Source organism: Antedon bifida, chromosome 7 (assembly GCF_963402885.1).
Source record: "Antedon bifida chromosome 7, ecAntBifi1.1, whole genome shotgun sequence".
In the NCBI taxonomy this organism is placed as follows: Eukaryota; Metazoa; Echinodermata; class Crinoidea; order Comatulida; family Antedonidae; genus Antedon; species Antedon bifida.
Window position 1 is genome coordinate 26,047,379 of NC_136232.1, and position 25,859 is coordinate 26,073,237.

Sequence of the window (25,859 nt, forward strand, 5' to 3'; positions counted from 1 at the left end):
GAACATAGCTCACACAGCTAGAGGAAGCCTAGATATATAAATATGACTGTGTTGTACATTGGAACCAGTATGTTGGGAACATAGCTCACACAGCTAGAGCAAGCCTAGATATATAAATATGACTGTGTTGTACATTGGAACCGGTATGTTGGGAACATAGCTCACACAGCTAGAGCAAGCCTAGATATATAAATATGACTGTGTTGTACATTGGAAACGGTATGTTGGGAACATAGCTCACACAGCTAGAGCAAGCCTAGATATATAAATATGACTGTGTTGTACTTGGAACCGGTATGTTGGGAACATAGCTCACACAGCTAGAGCAAGCCTAGCTGTGTATGAAATAAGTTGATATTGTCAGACGTGAGATACTGTATTATTGCCATAACATAACCTATCCGACTGATTTGTTTTGAGCAGATGTAGTTCCTCGCTGTTTCTAAATAGCGCTGCGAGTAGATTTTTTGCGAGCAGTTTGAGGAGCTTGTTTACCGACCAATCAAATACGCATAATGTATTAGCACCTGTAAAAAGTTAGTGGGAAATTTAAGCAGTATTCTATTCTTAATTGAAAGCATTTCAAATGATTATGTTATATGATTTTCTCTAATTCGAACATGATTTTTAAAGTAGTGAATTCATATTGTCCCTTGTTTCCTTTATTTCATTCCAAATTAATGAATAAAAAATCGGTTTTTTTTCTTGGTTATGAAAATTCAACATCTAGAATTTGAAAATGTTGAAATTATTTTACTTCTGGAGAAAAGAGGCAGGAGTGAAATCTTGACTAGAAGGAGAGAAGGGTCTAATTTTGGTTGCAAAGTTTTGACGGTCCATTTGTTTTTACTGCTATCATGAATGTCACTTTCGGCGTTCCATATTCATGTAAAGGCGAACATAAACATTCACCACGATGTGTGTGATGTCCGCCGATGATGATGATATTCCGCAGCTCTCTGCTGCTACATTAGCAGCTTTACAAGAGTTTTATAAGAAAAAATGAATCATGTAATGCAGAAAATATTGAAGAAAACTGGGTAATTAATTTTCTTGTATAAAAATTACAAATTTAGCCCGTTGCGCTAGGCTAATAAAAAGTGGCTTCGGTCGGTCGATGGGTGATAGTTGAATGGTGTTAGTCCCGCTCGCTGAGTGATCTATCAACGACCGAAGAAGGCTAGGAATTCAGGTGTATGGAGCGCGAATAATGCCTTATAACAAGTAATGTTCTTCTTTTATGCAGTACACTTTGAATATATAAATAGGCCATCACTTATAAAATGAGAAAAAAAAGAGAGAAAACAGTCATAAAGAAAATTATTTAATGTGTCAAATGTCTTGCACAGCAGAAAAGTATCTATATTTAATTGTACAAAAGCTGAATAGTGTAATTCATTATTACAATATAACGGCACATGTTGTCTAATTAACCAATCAAATGCTAAGAATACAAGCAGGTGTGTTATAAAATACTTTTTCATAAAACACAATTTGTTTAGTAAAACTATACTAAACAGAACATAGCCCATTAAGTGGCAAGTATACACTCAAGTGTGCTACAAATAAATAATAAAAATAATAAACAGTATTTATATAGCACCTAATGGATCACTGACCCCTCTAGGTGCTTTCCATTAGACCCTAACTAATGGTAATAAACTATCCCCCGCCGGACACCATTCCGGTATTTCTTAGTCGAGGTTTCGTGGATGGAGACAATCAATAATGTGAAAGAATGTAACTATGCTTAACTATGCTTAACTAAGGTAAAACTATAATATGTACATCTTTTTGATGAAAGAAAGTATGTATTATAGAATGTTTTTAAATTATTATTAAGTACAAAAGTTACTAGTAATTATATATTTTTACATTGTTCATTTTTTCATCTGCTACGGCTACCCTCCTTGGTCTGTTAGAGATTAAGCTTAATCTAATAAGGACTGTCAACATAACAGTCCTCCTCACCACTGTCTACAAGAATTCTCATAAACCTGTCATTTGCATCAAACAGTTTTATTCTGTGATTTCTAGAGTCTGCCACAATCAGGTTGCCCTCTTTTGTAAGAGTGACTCCTTCTGGATTAATCATTTGGCATTTGTTGCTACCCATTGGACCAATTTTACTGAGAAGTTCACCACTATCAAGATTAAATTTAAACACACAATGACATTTCCAATCTGCAACATACTGTACATGGTTCTAGTTTCCTTATTTACTGTCAATCCACGTGGATCTTCTAAAGTTCCCTTACCAAATGTATGAATTTGTTTAAATTGATCATCAAACATGACATGACAGTTTTGTTCACTATACACAATGTGACCATCATCCATTTGATGCATACAAAATACATTTGCTTCTCCTGGTACCTCCATTATTCCGATAAATGAATATTCTTGGTTAAACTTCAATAATTGTTTACTCAAACTAGATACAATTAAACATCCATTTCTATCTAATACTACATCTATCAGCTTTTCATTAACTGTGTTATCAATGGTGTGCACAAGTCCAGGTGCTTCCACTTTGATATCCACTTGTGATCCTTTGATTTCTTCTCCTTTAGCAGTTATCATCAGCTTCCAATCTCCTTCTTTGTGGCATCTTCCTGTTATTTTGTACTCTCCACTTCCCTGGTGTTTCACTTCAGTTGCTGATTCTTCACCTGATTCATTAAAGCAGACAATAGAGATGTCTCACTTCCTGCTGAACTTGAAACTTTCACTTCAAATTGCTGTCCCTTTGTGATTGTAATACATTTGTCATCTTCAGAAACCTCATATGCACAATTAGCATTTGAAATTTTGCCAATGCCTTCTAAATCTATCATTCTATCCAATTTTTACATGGAATGAAACTAGGAGCAAGTTTTTTAAAACTTGATTCATCAAATTTGGTTTCCCAAGCTTCTTTTCTAACAGCATTGATATTTGCCTCATGAGATTTAAGTCTTTCCCTTTCTTCTGGTTTGTTTATTGCATTGGCAACATCTCATTAACTTTGGTCAACTTTAAATCAATTTGTTTAACTACATCAACTACAACTTCTTTATTTTCTTTTTCAATCTTGTCAAGATCTGCCATCAGTGCGCTGCCTTTTTTCTGAATCTTTTTAATCATGTTTTTTTCTTGTAACCCAATTGCTGTTCTACATATTTGTATTCGAGATTCAAAGTCTGAACTTTGTTTAGTTATTGTATTGCGTGTTCCTTTCAGTTTGTTCCTGATTTCTTCAGCAGTTTTTATAACTGTTGTAGCATTTTGATTAAACTCATGCAGCAATCTTGAATGGAATCACATTATGTTCATTGTGATAACAATTAAGAACATGTTCACATTCATTACATCCATCTTTAGAGCAAGTTCTACAATAAAATTCAAGCATGCAGTCTCCATGGATTTTACATTTATTCGATGAATCATCTTCCTCTTTTCTATCCAGTGTGTACAATGAATGGTCTTTCAATACAAGGATTATTTTATGCTGATGGATGCATTGTCCACATACATTTGACATTCAGAGCAGTAGCAATCAGGTTGATGATCATCACAACTTAAACATTTGGTTGGTTTTGCAGATTCAATCTTCTTAACATACTTAACTTGAAAGATCTTACTACCAATGAAATGTTTAAACATTTCATTGGTAGTAAGATCTTTCAAATCAAATTGATTTAGGTCATCATACATCTTACAGCATTTTGGACATTTTATTTTGCTGATTGGTTTAATCAAACTCTGCAGGCAATGAAGGCAGTAATTATGGAGACACTCAAGTGTTTTTAGTTCTGTCAGTCTTTCCAGATAGATTGAACATTCAAGATCATGTTTGTCCAAGAATTGTAATGCTTTTTGTTCAGACTCCGTAAAAAATTCAACAAATGCATGTTCTACTACAAACTATCTAAATTGTTACCTAACATATTTTTTGTCTGCCATACCTACAAATAAAGTACTCACAAGCTAAAAAATATAAATTTGGCCCTAATTATAAAATAAATTTCAATTGGCAAATATTTAATTTGATTGACTTAAGTTAAGGTGTAAATTTATAACTTTTTTCTAATTATAAGGTTGTGAGTTTGACTGAAAAGTCTTTCTTTTTCCTCTCTTCTTGTTAGAAGAGAATATGTCAATTAATAATTATATATATTTGCTTGACCACTGTTTAAAACAAATATGCTGAAAGGTTGCATAGTTACTACAGCTACCCTTCTTGGTTGATTAGATATTACTTCAATTCCTTCAATTCCTTCAAATTCTTCATGGTCAATATCTCCAAGTATTCGTTTAATAAAAACCCCATTTTTATCAAATAATTGTACTTTGCTATCACTTGATACCAGTATGTTTTCTTCAGAATCTATGGCCACATATTTAGGAAAATTAACATGGCCATCTTCTTTACCTCTGCATACAAGAATTCTCATAAACTTATCATTTGCATCAAACATTTGTATTCTGTGATTGTCACAGTCTGCAACAATCAGGTTTCCCTCCTTTGTTAGTGTAACATCATATGGGCGATTCAGATAGCCACCATTTCTACCGTATGACCCAATTTGACCAAGAAGTTCACCATTATCAACATTAAACTTAAACACACAATGACATTCCCTATCTGCAACATACATGGTTCTAGTTTCCTTATTTACTGTTAATCCACATGGTTCTTTTAAAGTTCCCTTACCAAATGTACACATATTTTGAAATTGATCATCACACATGACAACAGTTTTGTTTAATGTATCAGAATACAATATTTGACCATCACTCATTTGATGCATACATGAAACCTGTACATCTTCTGGAACCTCTATTCTACCAATAAATGAATATTCTTTGTTAAACTTCAATAAATATTTACTAGAACTAGATACAATTATACATCCATCTTTATCTAGCATTACATCTTTTGCATTGTGCTGATCTAATAGTAGGTGTTGTATGTCATCAATGGTGTGTACAAGTCCTAGTGCTTCCACCTTGATATCCACTGGTGATCCTTTGATTTCTTCTCCTCTAGCAGTGATCATCATCTTCCAATCTCCTTCTTTATGGCATCTTCCTGTTACTTTGTAATCTCTACTTCCCTGGTCTTTTACTTCAGTGGCTGATTCTTCACCCGATTCATTAATTAAAGTGGCAGACAATAGAGATGTCTCACTTCCTACTGAATTTGAAACAGCTTTCACTTCAAATGGCTGTCCCTTTGTGACTGTAATAGATTCATCACCTTCAGCAACCTCATATGCAATTTTAGCATTCACAATTTTACCAATACCTTCTAAATTTATCACATTATCCAAGTTTTTAGATGGAAGGAAACTAGGCGCATTTATTTTTAAAATTGATTCATCAAAATTTTCTTCCAAAGCTTCTTTTCTAAAGGCATTTATATTTGCTTCATGGGATGTAAGTGTTTCTGTTTCATCTGGTTTGTTTGTTATATTCAATAATGGCAACATCTCATTTACTTTGGTCAACTTTGAATCAATTTGTTTAACTACATCAACAACAACTTCTTTATTTCCTTTTTCAATCTTGTCAAGATCTGCCATCAGTGCGCTGCTTTTTTCCTGAATCTTTTTCATCATGTTTTTTTCTTGTAACCCAATTGCTGTTCTGCATATCTGTATTCTAGATTCAAAGTCTGAACTTTGTTTAGTTATTGTATCGCGTGTTTCTTTCAGTTTGTTTCTGATTTCTTCAGCAGTTTGTTTAACTTTTGTAGCATTTTGATTAAACTCATCGACAGCAATCTTGAATGGAATCACATTATGTTCATTGTGATAACAATGAAGAACATGTTCACATTCATTACATCCACCTTTGGAGCAAGTGCTACAATAAAATTCAAAGATGTTGTCTCCATGAATTTTACATTTATTTGATAGATTACTTTCCCCATTTGTATCCAGCCTGTACAATGAATGGTTTTTCAATACAGGGATTATTTTATGCTGATGGATGCATTGTCCACATAGATACATTTGACATTCAGAGCAGTAATATTCGGGTTGGTTATCATCACAGCTTAAGCATTTTGTTGGTTTTTCAGTTTCAATCTTCTTAACATGTTTAACTTGATAACTTAACATTTCATTGGTAGTAAAATTGTTCACATCTTGTTGACTTATGTCATCGTACTGTGTACAGCATTTTGGACATTTTATTTTGCCGCTTGTTTTAATCAAACTCTGCAGGCAATGAAGACAGTAACTATGGAGACACTCAAGTGTTTTTGGTTCTGTGAATCTTTCTAGACAGATTGCACATTCAAGATCGTTTTTGTCTAGGAATTGTAGGCCTAATGCTTTTTTTTCAGACATCTGTAAAAATACAAAACAAACAAAACAAAATGTAAAGAAAGCTATCACAGTACTGTAAAATCATCGCTTAGTAAAGTCATACTGTAATTCATTGTTAATTTAAATCATCGCTTAGTAAATCATTCATTGGTTAGTAAAAATTTCACTCTTCCCTAGTTTCTCTTTGTTGATCTTGAGGTACATGGGTCAATAAAGTTCAACTTGAAGTTCCATTGTTGATTATTAACACACAAAATGATACAGTAAAATAACAATTCTTTACACTAATACAATGAGTATTGAATAACCTATAAATTAAGACACAGCCAACCAGAAAGTGATTATGTCATATACTAAAAATACTTTTGTAGTAAAGCTGCTGATTGGTTGATGAATGCATGCATTATAATGTCTATTATGATAATTGTTATTTTATTGATTACAAAACAACAAAAACAAAATTAATGAAAGAATGTAATTTATCTGAATTGTGTACAGTATCAATGTATGGAAATAGTAAAAATGTTAAATTGAAACAAAGGCTAGAATTAGAGATGAATTATATAGAGCGGAATGACATTATTGTACAACATATTTTCTAATATTATATAATAATACAATGTATTATAATGAAGCAATTAGTATCTTATTGCAACAATAGGAAGTGTAATTTTACATTAAAATAAACACTATGCAAACTAGACTCACAATATAAACATTGTACACAACTAACACTAATTGATCACGCCCTTTAAAAAAATACATGGGTACTCATGAAATTGAAATAAATAATTAGGCTTATAAAATGCAACCTGTAAACAATTATACAATGATGAAAATGTATTAGGAGCCATACTAGGATCCACACTAACCTTGAATATGGTAATTCTAAGTATTTAAAATTCAATATCTCTACTCGGTGTACATCTACGTTGTACTGAGCTGCAGTGCATCTAATACAAAGAAGCTTCCTGTATTCTGAAAATAATGGCCTGGAATTTCCAGATTCTTCACTGGTGATTAAGGTAAGGATGCATGATGGGATTGTTACTCAGTAATGGTATTGAAAGCAAATTCTGTATTGTGGAGACTATTGAGGCATGAAGTAGTTCATATGACATAGGTGGCATACTTTATTACATACTTATCAACAGTATTTTTAATGTGATTGGTTACTTAAACTTGCTGGTATTTTTTCAATTAATTAGGTTGTACAGTATAAGTATTTAATACTAGGATTTATGTTTTCTCCTCATATTTAAAGTAACCTAATTTGGAAAACTGTAATTTTCTTGCAAGTGAATTTGTATGATGATGATTAGTTACTAAAATAATTATTCATAAAAATAATTACATTAATTAGACTAATGAAGAATTCAGTAAAACTGTTATTCAGACATGAAATCTGTGTTATATAATTTATTTTACTCAAGGATAGCATATTATTTTTATTTAATATTTTTTATTCTTGCAGGTGAAGTTATGAAAGATATCTGCAAAGATTTGTTGGGAGTTGAAGAATGTTTTTTTCAAACCAAAACACTCTAATAATCTAGCTACTGCTTTTATATGTTTGGCCAATTATCCAACTAAATATCTGAATGCTCAAAGTTGATGACATTTTCCCCAAGAATGATTGACTTTGGAGAGAAGTTGTTTTGTATCCCTGACAGAAGTATGACTTCCACACGGTTTCAATGCACAGTTATACATTCTACTTAATTGATTTTAGAGAGACTTAAGTGTATCCTTTCATATCATTATAGAGGTTTTGGCTCCACTAGGGACACAACTTAGTTGCAATGGATGATTAGATCAACTTAAAAAGAGAAGATGTATCCTTTTACAGATGTTGAACTACTGTACCAGTTTGATACAAATAACCGACTTCTTGTTGCTATAGCATGTTGTGCCAAATTGTCAATAAAATCTTGATGTTCTTCAACATCTCTTTCACTCAACAACATCCTAAAAGTTTCTGAATCAAACCATCCCTGATTGGGGCTATGCAACTTTGCTTGCACCTCAATCTATTATCACTTTGACACTTCTCGTGGACAGGAGAGAGAGCGCCTTAATTGGCTGCAATGACATGACTTAAGGGAGAATCATGTTATTGAAAAGTGTAACATCTGAGTTCACAGCTCCATGAGCAATTATCGTTGAATGGCAATATACAAGCTCATACATTACATTGATACGTATCCTAATAATCATTCCTGAGAATCATTTTTAAAAATACAAACAGGATGCTATGCTCGACCAGGTCAGAGGTTTTACCTCCAGTTGCGACAGGATCAGTCTCCACCACCTAAATGCTTAACTGATTTCAATTGACGAATTGGCTTCCTTTCAATATAAATTAATTAATTCCTGAATTAAGGAGAATGAATGAAAGGAACTTTTTTGGGGAAACATAAAAATAAAGTGAGTATACACATTATCTGGCTTTATGCATTTTAATGTCAACATTTTCAATAGGTACACATAATTTCAATTCACAAAAAAAAAATGAAAAACTTAAAATAACTGTCAATTGGAAATATTGTGTCTACTTCGATCAATTGAAGTTTTAAAATGTGATGCCTATTAAAACTTCATGTTTGTAAAAAACACATAGTACCAAAATGCAATTAGATAGTAATAAAAACAATTCAATGTATGGTGTACATAGCCTAGAATTTGATGGCTTTGTATGAACTCGTTGATGCCATACCGCAGATCAAAGTCTGTTCGATAGCCTATCTTTGGCAAGTCAAGCTCATTATTAAATAATACATACACACCAGTGCACATACACACACAAACACATTATAATGAAGATGAAAGAGTCTATTATACAATATGGGATTATCTTAATAGTATTAGTTCAAAAACGATGGTTTTCCATATGGATGACTTGGTACCATGTTTATACATACTATGGACGATAAAGAACAACAATAAATAATACATTTTTTTTTCACAGAAAGCAAAATAAATAAAAAATCATCCTAGAACTATAGAATAACCACTTATGCTATTTTGATGAAAATAAAATAATCATTGAAACTATAATTAATGTATTTGACTTGATCCCACATGACAGGTGAGTTTAAGAAATCATTAATCAATACAGTAGACCAATATAAACTTCAGTTAATTTTTGCTAATATTGACATTTATTGATACTATACATTGGATAGATTAATGCTTATAACTTTGAATTATAATTTACTTAAGTCTCTATATGTTATCAATAAAGTTTACAATGCTACAGGTAATTTGGTCACATTCTACATTAAAGTGTACCAAATACTGACTAATAATAATCTTAAATGTGAAAGTTTATTTATGATAATATACATCATACAATAATTGTTTTTTACATATATTTAAAAAAATGTAATATTAAGTTGATTTTATAATATAATATGGTGACTATGACATCATTTTAAAAAAATGAATAAGTAATTATTTAACCTGTGCTAGTAACCGGCATACTGTGTGGTTTAGTATGTATTAAAATTAAAGTAAGAGAATACATCAATTAATAATTATATATGTTTACATTATTATTTATTTGTTCTGTCTCGCTATAATAACCGGTTTGCCTTGTTGTTGTTACTACTACTGCTACAGCTACCTTTCTTGGTTGTTTTGATATCACTTCAATTCCTTTTGGTCGACCAACTCCATAAGAATGTATCTGTTTGATAAAAACCCCATTTTTATTAAATAACTGTAATTTGCTATCACTTGATACCAGTATGTTTTCCTCACAATCTATGGCCAAATTTTTAGGACTAAAAACATGGCCATCTTCTTTACCTCTGCATACAAGAATTCTCATAAACTTATCATTTGCATCAAACATTTGTATTCTGTCATTTCCACTATCTGCAACAATCAAGTTCCCCTCCTTTGTCAGTGCAACACCATATGGTTGATTCATTTGGCGACCTTTGCTGCAATTTGAACCAATTTGACCAAGGAGTGCACCATCATAATATGACCAAATATTAGGTTTACGATAATCAAGATTAAATTTAAACACACAATGACATGCACTATCTGCAACATACATGATTCTAGTTTCCTTATTCACTGTCAATCCACATGGATGTTTTAATGTTCCTTTACCAAATGTACTGATGTTGTGAAATTGATCATCACACATGACAACAGTATTGTTTAAGATATCAGAATACAGTATGTGGCCATCACCCATTTGATGCATACTAAATACCCTTACATTTTCAGGTACCTCTATTCTACCAATAAATGAATATTTTTTATCATATTTCATTAAATATTTACTACCAGTAGATACAATTATACATCCATCTTTATCTAGTATTACATCTTCTACACAGTCATTATCTTTAATTGTATGTACAAGTCCCATTTCTTCAACTTTTATATTCACTGGTGATCCTTTAATTTCTTCTTCTCTAGCTATTATCACCATCTTCCATTTTCCCTTTTTATGACATCTTCCTGTTATTCTATAGTCTCCATTTCCAATGTGTTTCACTTCTGTGGCTACTTCTTCACCTGATTTATTAATTAATTTGGCAGTCAGTAGAGATGACTCACTTTCTAAACTTGAAATCACTCTTACCTCAAATGACTGTCCATTTGTCGCTGTAATATGTTCATCTCCGTTAGAAACCTCATATGCACATTCAACATTCACTATTTTACCAATGCCTTCTGAATTTATAACAGTATCCAAGTTTTTGGATGGAATGAAACTAGGTGCGTTTATCTTTAACATTGATTCGTCAAAATCTGCTTCTAAAGCTTCTTTTCTAAAAGCATTGATATTTGCTTCATGCAATTTAAGTGTTTCTCTTTCTTCTAGTTTGTTTATAATATTCATCATTGACGACATCTCATTAACTTGAGTCAGCTTTGAATCAATTTGTTTCACTACATCCTCAACAACTTCTTTATTTTCTTGTTCAATCTTGTCAAGATCTGTCATCATTGCTCTGCTTTTCTCCTGAATCTTTTTAATTATGTTTATTTCTTGTAATCCAATCGCTGTTTTGCATATTTGTATTCTAGATTTAAAGTCTGAACATTGTTTTGTTACAGTGTCGCGTGTTCCTTTTAGTTTGTTTTTGATTTCCTCAGTATCCTGATTAAACTCATCGACAGCGATCTTGAATGGAATCACAGTATGTTCATTTTGATAACAATGAAGAACATGTTCACATCCATTACATCCACCTTTGAAGCAAGTTTTGCAATAAAATTCAAGGATGCAGTCTCTGTGAAGTTTACATTTATTCAACAGATCATTTTCCTCATTTCTATCCAGTGTGTACAATGAATGATTTTTCAATAATGGAAATGTCTTATGATGTTGGGTGCATTGTTCACATAGATACAACTGACATTCAGAGCAGTAGTATTCAGGTGGATTATCACAGCTTGAGCACTTTGATGGTTTTTCAGATTCAATCTTCTTAATATAGTCAACTTGATAACTTAACATTTCATTGGTAGTAAGATTTTTCAAATCAACTTGATTTAGGTCATCGTACATCTTACAGCATTTTGGACATTTTATTGTGTCGCTTGTTTCAAGCAAACTCTGTAGGCAGTGAAGACAGTAACTATGGAGACACTCAAGTGTTTTTGGTTCTGTAAGTCTTTCTAGACAGATTGCGCATTCAAGATCATTTTTTTCTAGAAATTGTAATGCCTTTTGTTCCAACATCTGGAAGAAAATAAAAGCATGATCTACAGTCATTATTATTTGAATTACAAAATATTCATAAATATTATAAATCCAAATTACTGAAAAAATGACCGAATGCTGTGGGTGTTTTAATGGTAAAATTAATATAAGCAATAAGCTAAATCAAAACGATTAAGAAAAACAGCCAGAAAAATTAGCAAAACTTTCATGCAACACTAGCCTTTTATCAGTGCAAGTGAGAGTATAAAGCAGACAATTAAGCGCGGTACTTGTTTATAGGCAGGTATCATTCAGCAAGTAAACAACAATAGTAAATCAATGAATTTAAAAGCACTGTAGATATTTGCTTATTAGCAGTTATACAGTTTTCTATTTACTTTAACAATTTGAAGACCATTATTCAGATCTACTACTAACCTTAAACTCCTTGTACTGTAGCTTTAGTTGTTCAACGTTCAATGAGTCTATTCAGTCTGTTCTTACGCTATATATTGAACTGCAATGCAGGAAAAGGGAATGACACTAGGAAATGACACTATATTATTATATTATGAAAGTAATGTTTTGGAATTTCCAGAATATATCATAAAGCATTTAATGAAGGTACAGACCGTCTTAAAATTATGTGATATTGATATTGCACGGTTGTTGCAATAGATGATTAGAAACTACTCTATGGATTATTGTGATAAGGCATAGCAAAGTGTATGCAAAACTTTTTAAATTATAAATTTTATTAGAAGTTCCATCAAAACTACAGAATGAATCATGTACTGTTACATTAGACAACAATGGTATTGCTGTCTCATACCACTACCATTAAAATCCAGGTCTATAGTTTAAATGTTCAAGATTCAATGTATCCATTCAGTGTATCCTGACATTGTATTCAACTGCAATTCAGGAAAAATAGCTCAGAAATGACAGTGTGTATTTGATTATTATATTATGAAAGTCATGTTTTGGAATTTCCAGAATGATAAATTGCATAATGAATCATTGTAAATAATCCACAGCAAAGTCTATGGTGAAAACAAACTTTTTATTTATGAGTTTTATAAGTTTCATAAAAACTATACAGAATAAAATGATGAAGTTCTGCAGAGGACAGACCAGAGGCAACTCAGCACCATTGTGATGGAACGCCGTCTGAAGTTGTTAGGTCACACCCTGAGAATGGAAGATGGCAGACATCCAAAGACCTCTCTTGATTGGATACCAAACAGTGGTAAGCGGAAACCAGGAAGAAAAGATCTGGAGAAAATGGGCCTCAATTGGGAGGATGCCAAGACACAAGCGCTAAACCGAGTGAAATGGAGATCAGATGTTGCTGCCCAATGTTCTTTAGAGAACAGGAGGAACTAAGTCTAAGTCTAAGTAAGTCTAATAATTTTGATCTTTTTTTTTGTCAGAATCGGATGTCTATGTACGCCAACACTCTTTCAGGGTATCATAAATGTGGCTGTACATTGAAACTGTTTGAATTTAATAAATGCTTTTCAATATATGGTGATGACCATTAGTGTTACAAGCTGAGTTAGAGTGCATTTGACGTTGTGGTTGACTCTCTATTTCTATCAGAAAAAAACAGCTGAAACTGTCAAGTTTATTTGTAAAAAGAAGATTATAATGTGTACAGGTATGTATGTTGATTTATGTACCATGAATAATCATTTAAATAAACCAAATAACACTATAGTAGAGGTAAACAATTGTATAGCAATTGTTATTTAACTTTTTATTTAACTAAACTATTCCTGAAACTGTATTGGTAAATGTTATCTTTCTTGTAAAAAAAGCCTTTGTTCATTTATTTTTCCCATTAATTAATTTTACATATTGTACAAACAGAAATGATAAAAAAAACCCATTAAAATGTTTAAAGATGTATTGTCCCTTGAAACACAAAAAAATGAAGGTCAAAATATTCTAAATTTAAATTCGCCATATCAAAGTAATATTAAAGTTATTCACTTTAAGTCGAAAATTCGAGCCAAAAGCAACAAGTTTACGTAATTAACAGGTAAATTAGTTTGATTACATTTCGTCTGGAAAATCGTCGCCAGCGAAAGTAAACAAAGATTTCAAACCACGAGTACGCATTATGCATATGCTAATTAGGATTGTTTACAAACGGTTGAGAAGGTTTTCACACAGATCGTGAGGAAGTTTTATGATTATGCATATCATACAGAGTAGCCAAACAAGCGCGTTTCATTTAATGGGATATGTTTTGATCGAAAACTTTGACTGGAAGTCAAAGTTATTTTTTTAACAAAAAAACATCTGTATTTCAGTTAAATTATTTTTTTTTCAACAAATTTTTGGTGATAGTTAATAACTATTATGATACTTCAAAATGACCCACCTTTTTTTTCGAAATCTGTTATTTTTTATTTTTTTGGAATTAGTCAAAGGGACAATACATCTTTAAGTATAATATTTATATTTACATTTTTTTTAAACCACAACTACTAGTACTAATTAAATGTTCTTACATATTTTTGTTACAATTTTTTACAAAAATAACATTAGCTTCCAATTCATCCTAAACTAGTAAATCATTATTTGTATCAGGAACTGACTGTGTGCTAATCAATAATTATATATTTTTACATTTTTTGTTTCTTTGTTTGCTACGGCTACCCTCCTTGGTCTGTTAGATATTAAGGTTAATCCACCGGAAACATTTAAATCGCCATAAGCATCTATTCGTTTGATAAAAACTCCATTTTTATCAAATAATTGCAGTTTGTTATAACTTGATACCAGTATGTTTTCCTCAGAATCTATGGCTATGTTATAAGGACCATTAACATAACCATCTTCAACACCACTGCCTACAAGTAATCTTATAAACTTGCCATTTGCATCAAACATTTGTATTCTGCTATTTCCAAATTCAGCAATAATCAAGTTTCCATTCTTTGTAAGGGCAGCTCCTTCTGGTTTATCTATTTTGCCCTTTCTGCTTCCATATGAACCTATTTTACCAACAAGTTTGCCATTATCAACATTAAATGTAAATACACAATGACATTCATGGTCTGCAACATACATGGTTCTAGTTTCCTTATTTACTGTCAATCCACGTGGGTCTTTTAATGTTCCTTGACCAATTGTACAAATTTGTTGAAATTGATCATCACACATGACAACATTTTTGTTTAAAATGTCACTATAAACAATGTGACCATCACCTATTTGATGCATACGATAAACATTTACACCTTCTGGTATCTCTATTCTACTAATAAATGAATATTCTTTGTTGAACTTCAATAAATCTTTACTAAAACTAGATACAATTATACATCCATCTTCATCTAGTACTACATCTGCTAGTCCTTGGTTTATATCTACTTTAAGCTGTTCTATTTTATCAATGGTATGTACAAGTCCTAGTGCTTCCACCTTGATATCCACTGGTGAACTTTTGATGTGCACACCACCAGTGGTGATCATCATCTTCCAATCTCCTTCTTTGTGGCATCTTCCAGTCACTTTGTACTCTCCACCTCCTTGGTGTTTCACTTCAGTTGCTGATTCTTCACCTGATTCGTTAATTAAAGTGGCAGACAATAGAGATGTTTCACTTCCTACTGAACTTGTAACTTTCACTTCAAATGGTTGTCCCTTTGTGACTGTTATAGGTACTTTATCTTCAGCAACCTCATACACACATTCAGCATTTGACATTTTACCAATGCCTTCTAAATTGATCACATTATCTAAGTTTTTAGCTGGATTGAAAGTAGGTGTGATAACTTTCTTGAATATTGATTCATCAAAGTTTGGTTTTAAAACTTCATCTTTAACAACATTGACATTTGTCTCATGGGATTTAAGTGTTTCTCTTTCTTCAGGTTTGTTCATCATTGTGTTAATTAATGGTGAAATCTCATTAACTTTTATTAATTTTGAGTCAATATTTTTAACTCGATCATCAACAACTTCTTCATTTTCTTTTTCAATTTTGTCAAGATCTGTCATCATTGTTCTGCTTTTCTCCTGAATCTTTTTCATAATGTTTTTTTCTTGCAATCTAATTGCTGTTCTGCATATCTGTATTCGAGATTTAAAGTCTGAACTTTCTTTAGTTATGGTATCACGTGTTGATTTTAGTTTTTCTTTAATTTCTTCAGCAGTTTTTATAACTTTTCTAGCATTTTGATTAAACTCATCAACAGCAATCTTGAATGGAATCACATTATGTTCATTTTGATAACAACGAAGAACATATTCACATTTCTTACATCCACCTTTAGAACAAGTTTTACAAAAAAATTCAAGCATGCAAGCTCCATGAATTTTACATTTATTTGGTAAATCATCTTCCACATTTTTATCCAGTGGATACAATGAATGGTCTTTCAATACAGGAATTATTTTATGCTGATGGATGCATTGTCCACAGAGATACATTTGACATTCAGAGCAGTAGTATTCAGGTTGATTATCATCACAACTTAAACATTTTGTTGGTTTTTCGGATTCTATCCTCTCAACATACTCAACTTGATAACGTAACAATCCATTAGTAGTAAGATCTTTTAAATCAAATTGATTTAGCTCATCATACTGTGTACAGCATTTTGGACATTTTATTTTGCCGCTTGTTTTAATCAAACTCTGCAGGCAATGAAGACAGTAACTATGGAGACACTCAAGTGTTTTTGGTTCTGTCAGTCTTTCTAGACAGATTGCACATTCAAGATCATGTTTGTCCAAGAATTGTAATGCTTTTTGTTCAGACATCTGTAAAAAAAATCAACAAATGCATCTAAACATATTTTTGTCTGACATACAAACAAATAAAGTACTCATAACAAAGCCAAAAAATGTAAAGTAGGCCTTATATTAAAAAAAATTATATTGGCAAATATTTAATTTGATTGACTTAAGTTAAGGTGTAAATTTATACATATGTCGGTCGGACGGTCGGTATAATTATAAGGTGCGAGTATAATAATAATATACTTTATTTTCACACAGAAACACTTGAATCACCAAAGGGTGTTGTTCATCAAGGCTGATGATGAATTGTTTTAGAGAAAGGGTGTAAGAACCTGCCTACTGCTATCCTATCCCAGGTACAGTAGTACATTGTACTGTAGGGCCAGGCTTAAACGTAGTGTAATAAAAATGAACAAGTATTTGCAATGCTTTAATACTATGCTTGCACAAAAGATTGTAAAATAAAATAATGTACATAATATACTTGCCTTATAAAATGAATTTTAGAAATACAGTAGGTGTAGATGTCTGATGTGAGGTCCTATGCAATGTATGTGAGCAGCTACATTCAAGGAAGTGATGATGTCATATTCTAAAAATACTTTATTGGACTTTCCAAAATGTTCACTGACAGGTAGATTATATCATTGCTGAAACCCTATGAAATATATTTAAACTAATATAATATTAATAAAAAGAGTGTTTTAAGACTATTTAGGTTAAATGTTAAATATTTTCCTTATTTCAAAAAGCAAAAACTGACTAAGTTTACAACTTACGTTTCTATAGGCCTATCATGCTCAGTTACAGTGTGCATTGGTCCGTGATTGTTATGTTTGTAGGTCACATAGTCTAAAGTCTACTGTGGTTAATATATTGTTATCTTTTAAGTAAGTTTCCCTGAAGCTGATTGGTCAGTTCCATATAAGGAACATTGGTAAAACCATTATTGAAATGGTTGATACATTTTTAAATAATGATAATATCAACAGCTATTTATGTTCAGTATTGAATTGAGGTTTGGCATATACATGAGAATGTACAGTATAGACGAGAAGAAAAAGGAAAAGATTATGAATTTGATATTTCAAGATATTTATTATAGTGTCTACATAAAAATGACTTTGTACAGTAACTGAACTGTATGATGTGAACAATTATAATCTAATAAACATACAATAGCACTTTGATTCATAGATTACATGAAAGAGTACATATTATTCTTTATTGTCAAATAACCAAACATGTAAACAATGAGATTGTTTTTAAAATTCAAAAGATCCAACTGAAAAAGCCTGTTTATACATATATGGACGATAAAGATAACGATAAAAAACATTTATTTTTCTTCACAGAAAACAAAATAATCAAAATGGTTTTCATCGGATATTAACCATTTATACTACCTTTGGTGGAAAAAAAACTGACAAATACAAACCATTTAGCATTACAGTAGCTGTATCTATTCTACCAATACAGAAACCTATATGTAATATGTTTTTGAAATATTACATCAGATTCATTGATTCTTATGGAATTATGATTTACTTGAGTCTCTTTTATGTTATCAATAAATTATGAATATCAAAACATAATCAACAATACTACAAGCAATTTGGTCACACAGTTTTTCTATTTTAATTGTACCGGTACCAATTTACTGTTCTTCAAAATTCTCTATTAAATGTAAGATGTAATAATAAAAATCATAATACAGTATACCATATATCCTCGGGTATAATCCCACTTCAGGTCTATTCCCACACCCTACTTTATGTAGGCATATCCACGGGCAATAGTCCCAGTATTGAGACTTTTGATCTGGGTGTAGGCCTCTCTCTAGCCAGTTCAGATAAGTTTTACAAGAAATACTTCATTCATTCATTCATCAATCATTTTATTTCAAGAATCAGGCTTTCCCCGAATATAGTCCCACCCCTAAAGTGGGTCCAATTTCATGTTCTAGGTGGGTGGGATTACTGTATACCAGAGGATTTACTGTAATTGTTTTAAAATCTACTCATATATATTTCAAAAATGTTAATATTAAGTGAATATTACTGGCCTATACTGTAGTTTAAATATTATTGTAAATATCATGGGTGTTTTTTATATGATTTTAACATTAATGTGTATTTAATTTAAACACTATTTTGTTTTTCGTGCCAGTTTCTAATCATCTAAAAAGTATGAATAGCAAAAACATAATCAACCCGCCAAAGTCAGTCCAATTTCATGTTCTAGGTTGGTGGGATTATACCAGAGGATATACAGTAATTGTTTTAAAGTCTACTCATATATATTTAAAAAATATGGATATTAAGTTGATATTACTGGCCTACTGTAGTTTAAAATATCATGGGTGTTTTTTTTTGTTTAACATTAATGTGTATTTAATTTAACACTTTTTAGTTTTTTGTGCCAGTTTGACTGAAAACTGATTCTGTATATAATCAAGCAGGTAGGAGAATTCGTCAGCGACACCAAAAAGAGACACTATAGTCATTTGACATAACCATGCAGTTTGCGAAAAACGCGGTATAGGCTAGTAGAGAACTTCACAAAACACATAATTTTATCTTGAAGACATTTTCTTTTATATGTTTTATTTACATGCCTGTAAAGCTAGATAATTCAGCTATTAAAAGGTGTAATTTGATTGTAATCTTGTTAATTAATGAAATAGTATATTAAGGCTAACATTAGTGTAACTTTTGTGAAAATGCAAAATCCATTTCTGTCTGTAGCCACATGTCACCGACGAATTGTGGCAGTTAATAATTATATATTTGTACACATTTGTTTATATTTTCTGAGTACTCCCTTACAGCTGATACTACTACTACCTTTCTTGGTTGTTTTGACATTATTTCAATTCCACTGGGATAACCTGTTGCATTATATATTATTTGTTTGATAAAAACCCAATTTTTATCAAATAACTGTAATTTGCTATTACTTGATACCAGAATATTTTCCTCAGAATCTATGGCCAAATATTTAGGATTAATAACATGGCCATCTTCTTTACCTCTGCATACAAGAATTCTCATAAACTTATCATTTGTATCAAACATTTGTAATCTGTTATTTCCATAGTCTGCAACAATCAAGTTGCCCTCTTTTGTTAGTGCAACACCATATGGGAGATTCATATAGCCACCATTGCTACCGTATGACCCAATTTGACCAAGAAGTTTGCCATTATCAACATTGAATTTAAACACACAATGACAACTCCAATCTGCAACATACATGGTTCTAGTTTCCTCATTTACTGTTAATCCACGTGGACATTTTAAAGTTCCCTTACCAAATGTACTGATTTTGTTAAATAGATTATCACACATGACAACAGTTTTGTTTAGTTTATCAGAATACACAATGTGACCATCACCCATTTGATGCATACTAAATACCCATACTTCTTCTGGTATCTCTATTCTACTGAATGAATATTCTTTGTCATATTTCAATAAATATTTACTACCAGTAGATACAATTATACATCCATCTTTATCTAGTATTACATCTTCTACACTATCATTCTTATCTAATTGTAGGCGTTCTACATTATGAATGGTATGTACAAGTCCTGGTGCTTCTACCTTGATATTCACTGGTGATCCTTTGATTTCTTCTCCTCTAGCAGTGATTTTCATCTTCCATTTTCCTATGACACCGCATCTTCCTGTTACTCTATACTCTTCTCCTCCATGGTGTTTCACTTCAAAAATAATTGTACCAAAATTTCCTTGGTTTAAAGTAGCAGTCAATTCAGATATCTGACTTCCTGTTGAACTTGAAACAACTTTCACTTCAAATGGCTTTTCCTCTATAACTGTAATAGATTCATCACCTTCAGCAACCTCGTATGCACTTTCAACATTCACAATTTTACCAATTCCTTCTAAATTTATCACATTATCCAAATTTTTAGATGGAAGGAAACTAGGCGCATTTATTTTTGCAATTGATTCATCAAAATTTGCTTCCAAAGCTTCTTTTCTAAAAGCATTGATATTTGCTTCATGAAATTTAAGTGTTTCTGTTTCATCTGGTTTGTTCATTATATTCATTAATGGCAACATCTCATTAACTTTTGTCAACTTTGAATCAATTTGTTTGACTACATTTTCAACAACTTCTTTACTTTCTTTTTCAATCTGGTCAAGATCTATCATCAATGCTCTGCTTTTTTCCTGAATCTTTTTTATTAAGTTTTCCGCTTGTAAGTCAATCGCTGTTCTGCAGATCTGTATTCGAGATTCAAAGTCTGAACATTGTTTTGTTATTGTATCACGTGTTCTTTCTAGTTCGCTTCTGATTTCCTCAGCATTCTGATTAAACTCATTGACAGCAATCTTGAATGGAATCACATTATGTTTATTTTTATAACAATGGAGAACATGTTCACATTTCTTGCATCCACTTTTAGAACAAGTCTTACAATAAAATTCAAGCATGCAGGCTCTGTGAAATTTACATTTATCTTGCAGATCATCTTCCCCTTTTTTATCCAGAGTGTACAGTGAATGGTCTTCCAATACAGAGCATTTCTTATCCCCTTGGATGCATTGTCCACATATATACATTTGACATTCAGAGCAGTAATATTCAGGTTGGTTATCACAGCTTGAACATTTTGTTGGTTTTTCAGATTCGATTTTCTTAACATACTCAACTTGATAACTTAACATTTCATTGCTAATAAGATTTTTCAAATCAAATTGATTTAGGTCATCGTACATCTTACAGCATTTTGGACATTTTATTTTGCCGCTTGTTTTAATCAAATTTTGCAAGCAATGAAGACAGTAACTATGGAGACACTCAAGTGTTTTTGGTTCTGTCAGTCTTTCTAGACAGATTGCACATTCAAGATCATTTTTGTCCAAGAATTGTAATGCTTTTTGTTCAGACATCTGTAAAAAAATATACAATGTATAGCTATTTAAGTGAAATCAACACTTACTTAAACCACACACACACACACACGGATTACAACAGCATTACACATTAATATTTGAAAAGAAAACATAACATAGTGTATACAAATATTATTTTAGAATTAGAGTATAGCATTTTAATACTGTGAGGTTTAATCTATATTATAATAGCCTAAACCACAAAACTTATACTTGTGCTGGGGCACCTTCTAATTCCCCCAAAATTGTTAGGCTATTTTTAGAGCATGGCGATTTTCCACAAAAAAGTAGTTGCATTAGACCAATTTCTTTAAAATAGCCAAATGCCTCAACACAGGTTGGTAAATGTTCAACCATTTTTAATACACATTGTACATTGACATTGTACATGTCTTATTATCATCAATCATGAATTATTTTGTATATTTAAAACATGTCTATTTCTAAACTAGGTCTATGTTAGTTGTTGGCCTACCTTACATTATGCCTTGGATCTTTAGGATTTCTTATCAGGTTGAACTATTAAAAATCAATAGCCCTAGAAATATCAGCTGGTTTTAAAGCTAGCTATTGTATATTACCTATCTACAAACAACAACTTGTTTATAGGACAGGTACTGTATTATTCAGTAAGTAAACAACAAAAGTTAATCAATGAATTTAAAAGCGCTTTAGATATTTGCTTAGCAGTAATACAGTTTTATATTTATTTAACAATTTGAAGAAAATTACTCAGATCTACTACTAACCTTATAATCCTTGTACTGTAGCTTTAGTTGTTCAACGTTCAATGCGTCTATTCAGTCTGTTCTGATTCAGATCTACTACTAACCTTAAAATCCTGGTACTGTAGATTTAGTTGTTCAACATTCAATGCGTCTATTCAGTCTGTTCTCACGTTATATATAGAACTGCAATGCAGGAAAAGGGAATGACAGTAGGAAATGACACTGTATTATTATATTATGAAAGTAATGTTTTGGAATTTCCAGAATATATCATAATTCATTTAATGAAGATGCAATTTTAATTAAAAATTATGTGACAAAGATATTGCATGGTTTTTGCAATAGATGATTAGAAACTGCTATATGGCTTATAAAGCACAGCAAAGTCTATGTTTTAAACATTTAAACATGCAAAACTTTTAGATTATAAATTTTATTAGAAGTTCAATCAAAACTACAGAATCTATAATGAATCATAGTCTACTATTACATTAGACAACAATGGTATTGCTGTCTCACTACCCTTAAAATCCAGGTCTGCAGTTTAAATGTTCAATATTCAATGTATCCATTCAGTGTATCCTGACATTGTATTCAACTGCAATTCAGGAAAAATAGCCCGGAAATGACAGTGTGTATTTGATTATTATATTATGAAAGTCATGTTTTGGAATTTCCAGAATTTGCACTGGTAAATTGTATAATGGATCATTGTAAATAATCCACAGCAAAGTCTATAGTGAAAACAAACTATTTTATTATGAGTTTCATAAATTTCATAAAAACTATACAGAATAAAATGAGTTGCATTCCTTTAGGATTTGTTACATTTTCTGGTCACATGATATGTTTTAAATTATTCATCATATCATAAATATATTTAACATATTAGTTGTAAAACTTTAATCTTGCAGGTGAATTTTATGAAAGATATCTGCAAAGAAGGAGTTGAAGAATGTACTTTAAAACCAAAATACACTAATTAATATCCTAGCTACTGCTTTTATATGTTTGGCCAATTATCCAACTAAATATCTGAATGCTCAAAGTTGATGACATTTGCTCCAAGAAAGATTGATTGATGAGAAGCTGCTGTGTATGTGTATTCTATTGCAACAGATGTTAGAAACGACTAAAACACAGTAAGTTTTAAAGAGGCTGCTTTGTATCCTTCTCAGAAGTTTCACTTCCCACAGGTTCGCAACCATAAGTATAAAGACTTCTTGTTGCCATTGGCATGTTTTGTCCAGCGTTATTGTCCCTTCAGGTCTGAACTTCAGGTATGAAGAAAATTAGTGAACAAAAATAACATATGGTACATATATTCATTCATTTTATTTCACAATACATTTATTCAGGCAGTTTATATTAATAAAATATATTAATATAAACATAGTACTTGCCAAAATTATAATAATTTTTCCAGTTGTTGGCAATCTGACAGAGATAGTAATGATAGTAATTTACAAATCTTTAATTTGATAATTTCATTTTTTTAAACAAAGTTACAGTAAATCATTATATGTGAACATGTAACTTTTCATTGTTGTCTTGACTTGTCTATTAATTCTTTCTTGAATTTATTACAGAATTTTCAAAGAAAAGAACAATCATTTAGGTTTAAAAAATCCAACAATGTACTCATTGAATATTTATTACTGAGAAATTAAATGAAAAATGACTTGAATGCTATACTTGAACAAAGAAAAACCAAATAAAAATTATGTGAGGAAGACTAAATGTTATGGCTAATGTAAAGTTTCCAAATTGAGTTCTAAATATTAACATTACACTTACAATTAAATATAAAAAAGAAAACAATATAGATAACCTCATTGTGTATTTCTATGTAATAATACAATTTTGTGCCAAAATAACATTTAACTAAATTACTAAGTTGAAAACTAAACAATGGGAGTTTTAGTAAACGGTTTTCAACATTTCAGCTTTCTCAGTTTGAAAGAAACCACAGTCAAATGTTTGCACATCTAAAAAATTTACCTTTTCAGGTAGTAGGCAAATTGTTTGAAACCATTTAATGTGAATTTGGTTTTAAATCATTGCAATATTGTCCCTTTTTTTAGTCGCGTGGACGCGACTCAATAGTTCACTATGTCGGTCTGTCGGTCCGGTATCACTATGCGTTTTATCGCTTTTCTGTACTTTTTGAACTGTTTTTATGTACAGAAAAGTTTTAAAGTACATTACTTTTTGAAAGTTCATTATTTTCTGAGAGCACACGCCTTGTTTCATTTCTAATGGCAAGAACCAGTTTAGAATTTAAAAACACTCTTTCCTTCTTTAAAAGTGTGTTTTTGATTGAGCCTGAATGTGAATCAAATGACTAATTAATTTTTATAAACTAATTAATAATTATAGATTTTCACATTATTTGTTTTGTAGTCTGCTACAGCTACCCTCCTTGGTCTGTTAGAAATTAAGGTTAATCCACTAGGAACATTTAAATCACCATCATCTATTCGTTTGATAAAAAACCCGTTTTTATCAAATAATTTTAGTTTTTTATTACTTGATATAAGTATATTTTCGTCAGAATCAATGATAATGTTATAAGCACCTTTGACATAACCATCTTCCTCACCACTGTCTACAAGAATTCTCATAAACCTATCATTTGCATCAAACATTTGTATTCTTTGATTTCCAAATTCTGCAACGATCAAATTTCCCCCCTTAGTAAGAGTAATTCCTTGAGGTTGATTCATTTCACCTTCTTCACAACCCTTTGAACCTATTTGACCAAGATAACTGCCATAATCAATATTAAATTTAAACACACAATGAGATTGTCTATCAGCCACATACATAATTCTAGTTTCTTTATTTACTGTCAATCCATGTGGTTGTTTTAGTCTTCCTTTACCAAATGTACAAAGTTGTTGAAATTGATTATCACACATGACAACAGTTTTGTTTCGGGCATCACTATACACCATGTGACCATCACTCATTTGATGCATCCGAAAAACCTTTACATCATCTTCTGGTACGTACTCTATACCAACAAGTGAATAATCTTGGTTGAACTTCATTAAAGTGTCAGATAAATCGGACATAATTATGCATCCATCTTTATCTAATATTACATCTGCTACTTGCTCACTCATTTTAAACTTTTCTATATCAATGGTATGTACAAGTCCTAGTGCTTCCACCTTGATATCCACTGGTGATCTTTTGATTTGTCCTGCTCTAGCAGTGATCTTCATCTTCCATTCTCCTTCTTCATGGCATCTTCCTGTTATTCTGTACTCTCCATTTGGCCGACTGTTCACTTCAGTGGCTGATTCTTCACCTGATTTATTAATTAAAGTGGCCGACAAGTGAGATGTCTCACTTCCTGCTGAACTTGAAACTACTCTTACCACAAATGACTGTCCCTTTGTGACTGTAATAGATTCATCACCATCAGCAACCTCATATGCACTTTCAACAT

General features: G+C 31.4%; 4 protein-coding genes and 1 long non-coding RNA gene across 7 annotated transcripts; 1 reads left to right on the forward strand and 4 right to left on the reverse strand.

Annotated features, from left to right (window-relative positions):
* Nucleotides 1-788: 788 nt before the first annotated feature.
* Nucleotides 789-1,842, forward strand: LOC144847468 (uncharacterized). The gene is made up of 3 exons (XR_013613747.1): nt 789-1,055; nt 1,537-1,554; nt 1,770-1,842. It is a non-coding gene; the product is annotated as an uncharacterized LOC144847468 (long non-coding RNA).
* On the reverse strand, nt 1,338-7,285 carry LOC144847421 (tripartite motif-containing protein 2-like). Its single transcript, XM_078703775.1, has 2 exons — nt 7,190-7,285; nt 1,338-6,338 (listed from the first exon to the last, which is right to left on the reverse strand). Exon 2 carries the CDS (start codon nt 6,336-6,338, stop codon nt 4,143-4,145), a length of 2,196 nt encoding a protein of 731 aa, XP_078559901.1. The 5' UTR covers nt 7,190-7,285; the 3' UTR covers nt 1,338-4,142.
* A 2,561-nt stretch (nt 7,286-9,846) lies between these two features.
* LOC144849027 (uncharacterized) lies at nt 9,847-12,060 on the reverse strand. The gene has a single exon (XM_078705981.1). It carries the CDS (start codon nt 12,058-12,060, stop codon nt 9,847-9,849), a length of 2,214 nt encoding a protein of 737 aa, XP_078562107.1.
* A 1,391-nt stretch (nt 12,061-13,451) lies between these two features.
* LOC144849028 (uncharacterized) lies at nt 13,452-16,767 on the reverse strand. Its single transcript, XM_078705982.1, has one exon. It carries the CDS (start codon nt 16,765-16,767, stop codon nt 14,605-14,607), a length of 2,163 nt encoding a protein of 720 aa, XP_078562108.1. The 3' UTR covers nt 13,452-14,604.
* A 1,216-nt stretch (nt 16,768-17,983) lies between these two features.
* Nucleotides 17,984-22,573, reverse strand: LOC144847422 (uncharacterized). 3 transcript variants are annotated; one of them, XR_013613740.1, is made up of 3 exons: nt 22,424-22,534; nt 19,150-21,671; nt 17,984-18,894 (listed from the first exon to the last, which is right to left on the reverse strand). XR_013613740.1 is itself a non-coding variant. In XM_078703777.1 (2 exons), the coding sequence occupies exon 2, from the start codon at nt 21,669-21,671 to the stop codon at nt 19,521-19,523; it is 2,151 nt and encodes a 716-aa protein (XP_078559903.1). In that variant the 5' UTR covers nt 22,507-22,573; the 3' UTR covers nt 17,984-19,520. The 3 variants fall into 3 exon arrangements, 2 of the variants coding, with proteins under 2 accessions (XP_078559903.1, XP_078559902.1); XM_078703777.1 differs by having other exon boundaries at nt 17,984-21,671; nt 22,507-22,573; XM_078703776.1 differs by having other exon boundaries at nt 17,984-21,671.
* Between the last annotated feature and the right edge of the window lie 3,286 nt (nt 22,574-25,859).

Bases quoted from the DNA above. Each gene is read 5' to 3' on its own strand.
- LOC144849028 (XM_078705982.1), bottom strand. From the start codon at position 16,767: ATGTCTGAACAAAAAGCATTACAATTCTTGGACAAACATGATCTTGAA.
- LOC144847422 (XM_078703777.1), bottom strand. From the start codon at position 21,671: ATGTCTGAACAAAAAGCATTACAATTCTTGGACAAAAATGATCTTGAA.
- LOC144849027 (XM_078705981.1), bottom strand. From the start codon at position 12,060: ATGACTGTAGATCATGCTTTTATTTTCTTCCAGATGTTGGAACAAAAG.
- LOC144847421 (XM_078703775.1), bottom strand. From the start codon at position 6,338: ATGTCTGAAAAAAAAGCATTAGGCCTACAATTCCTAGACAAAAACGAT.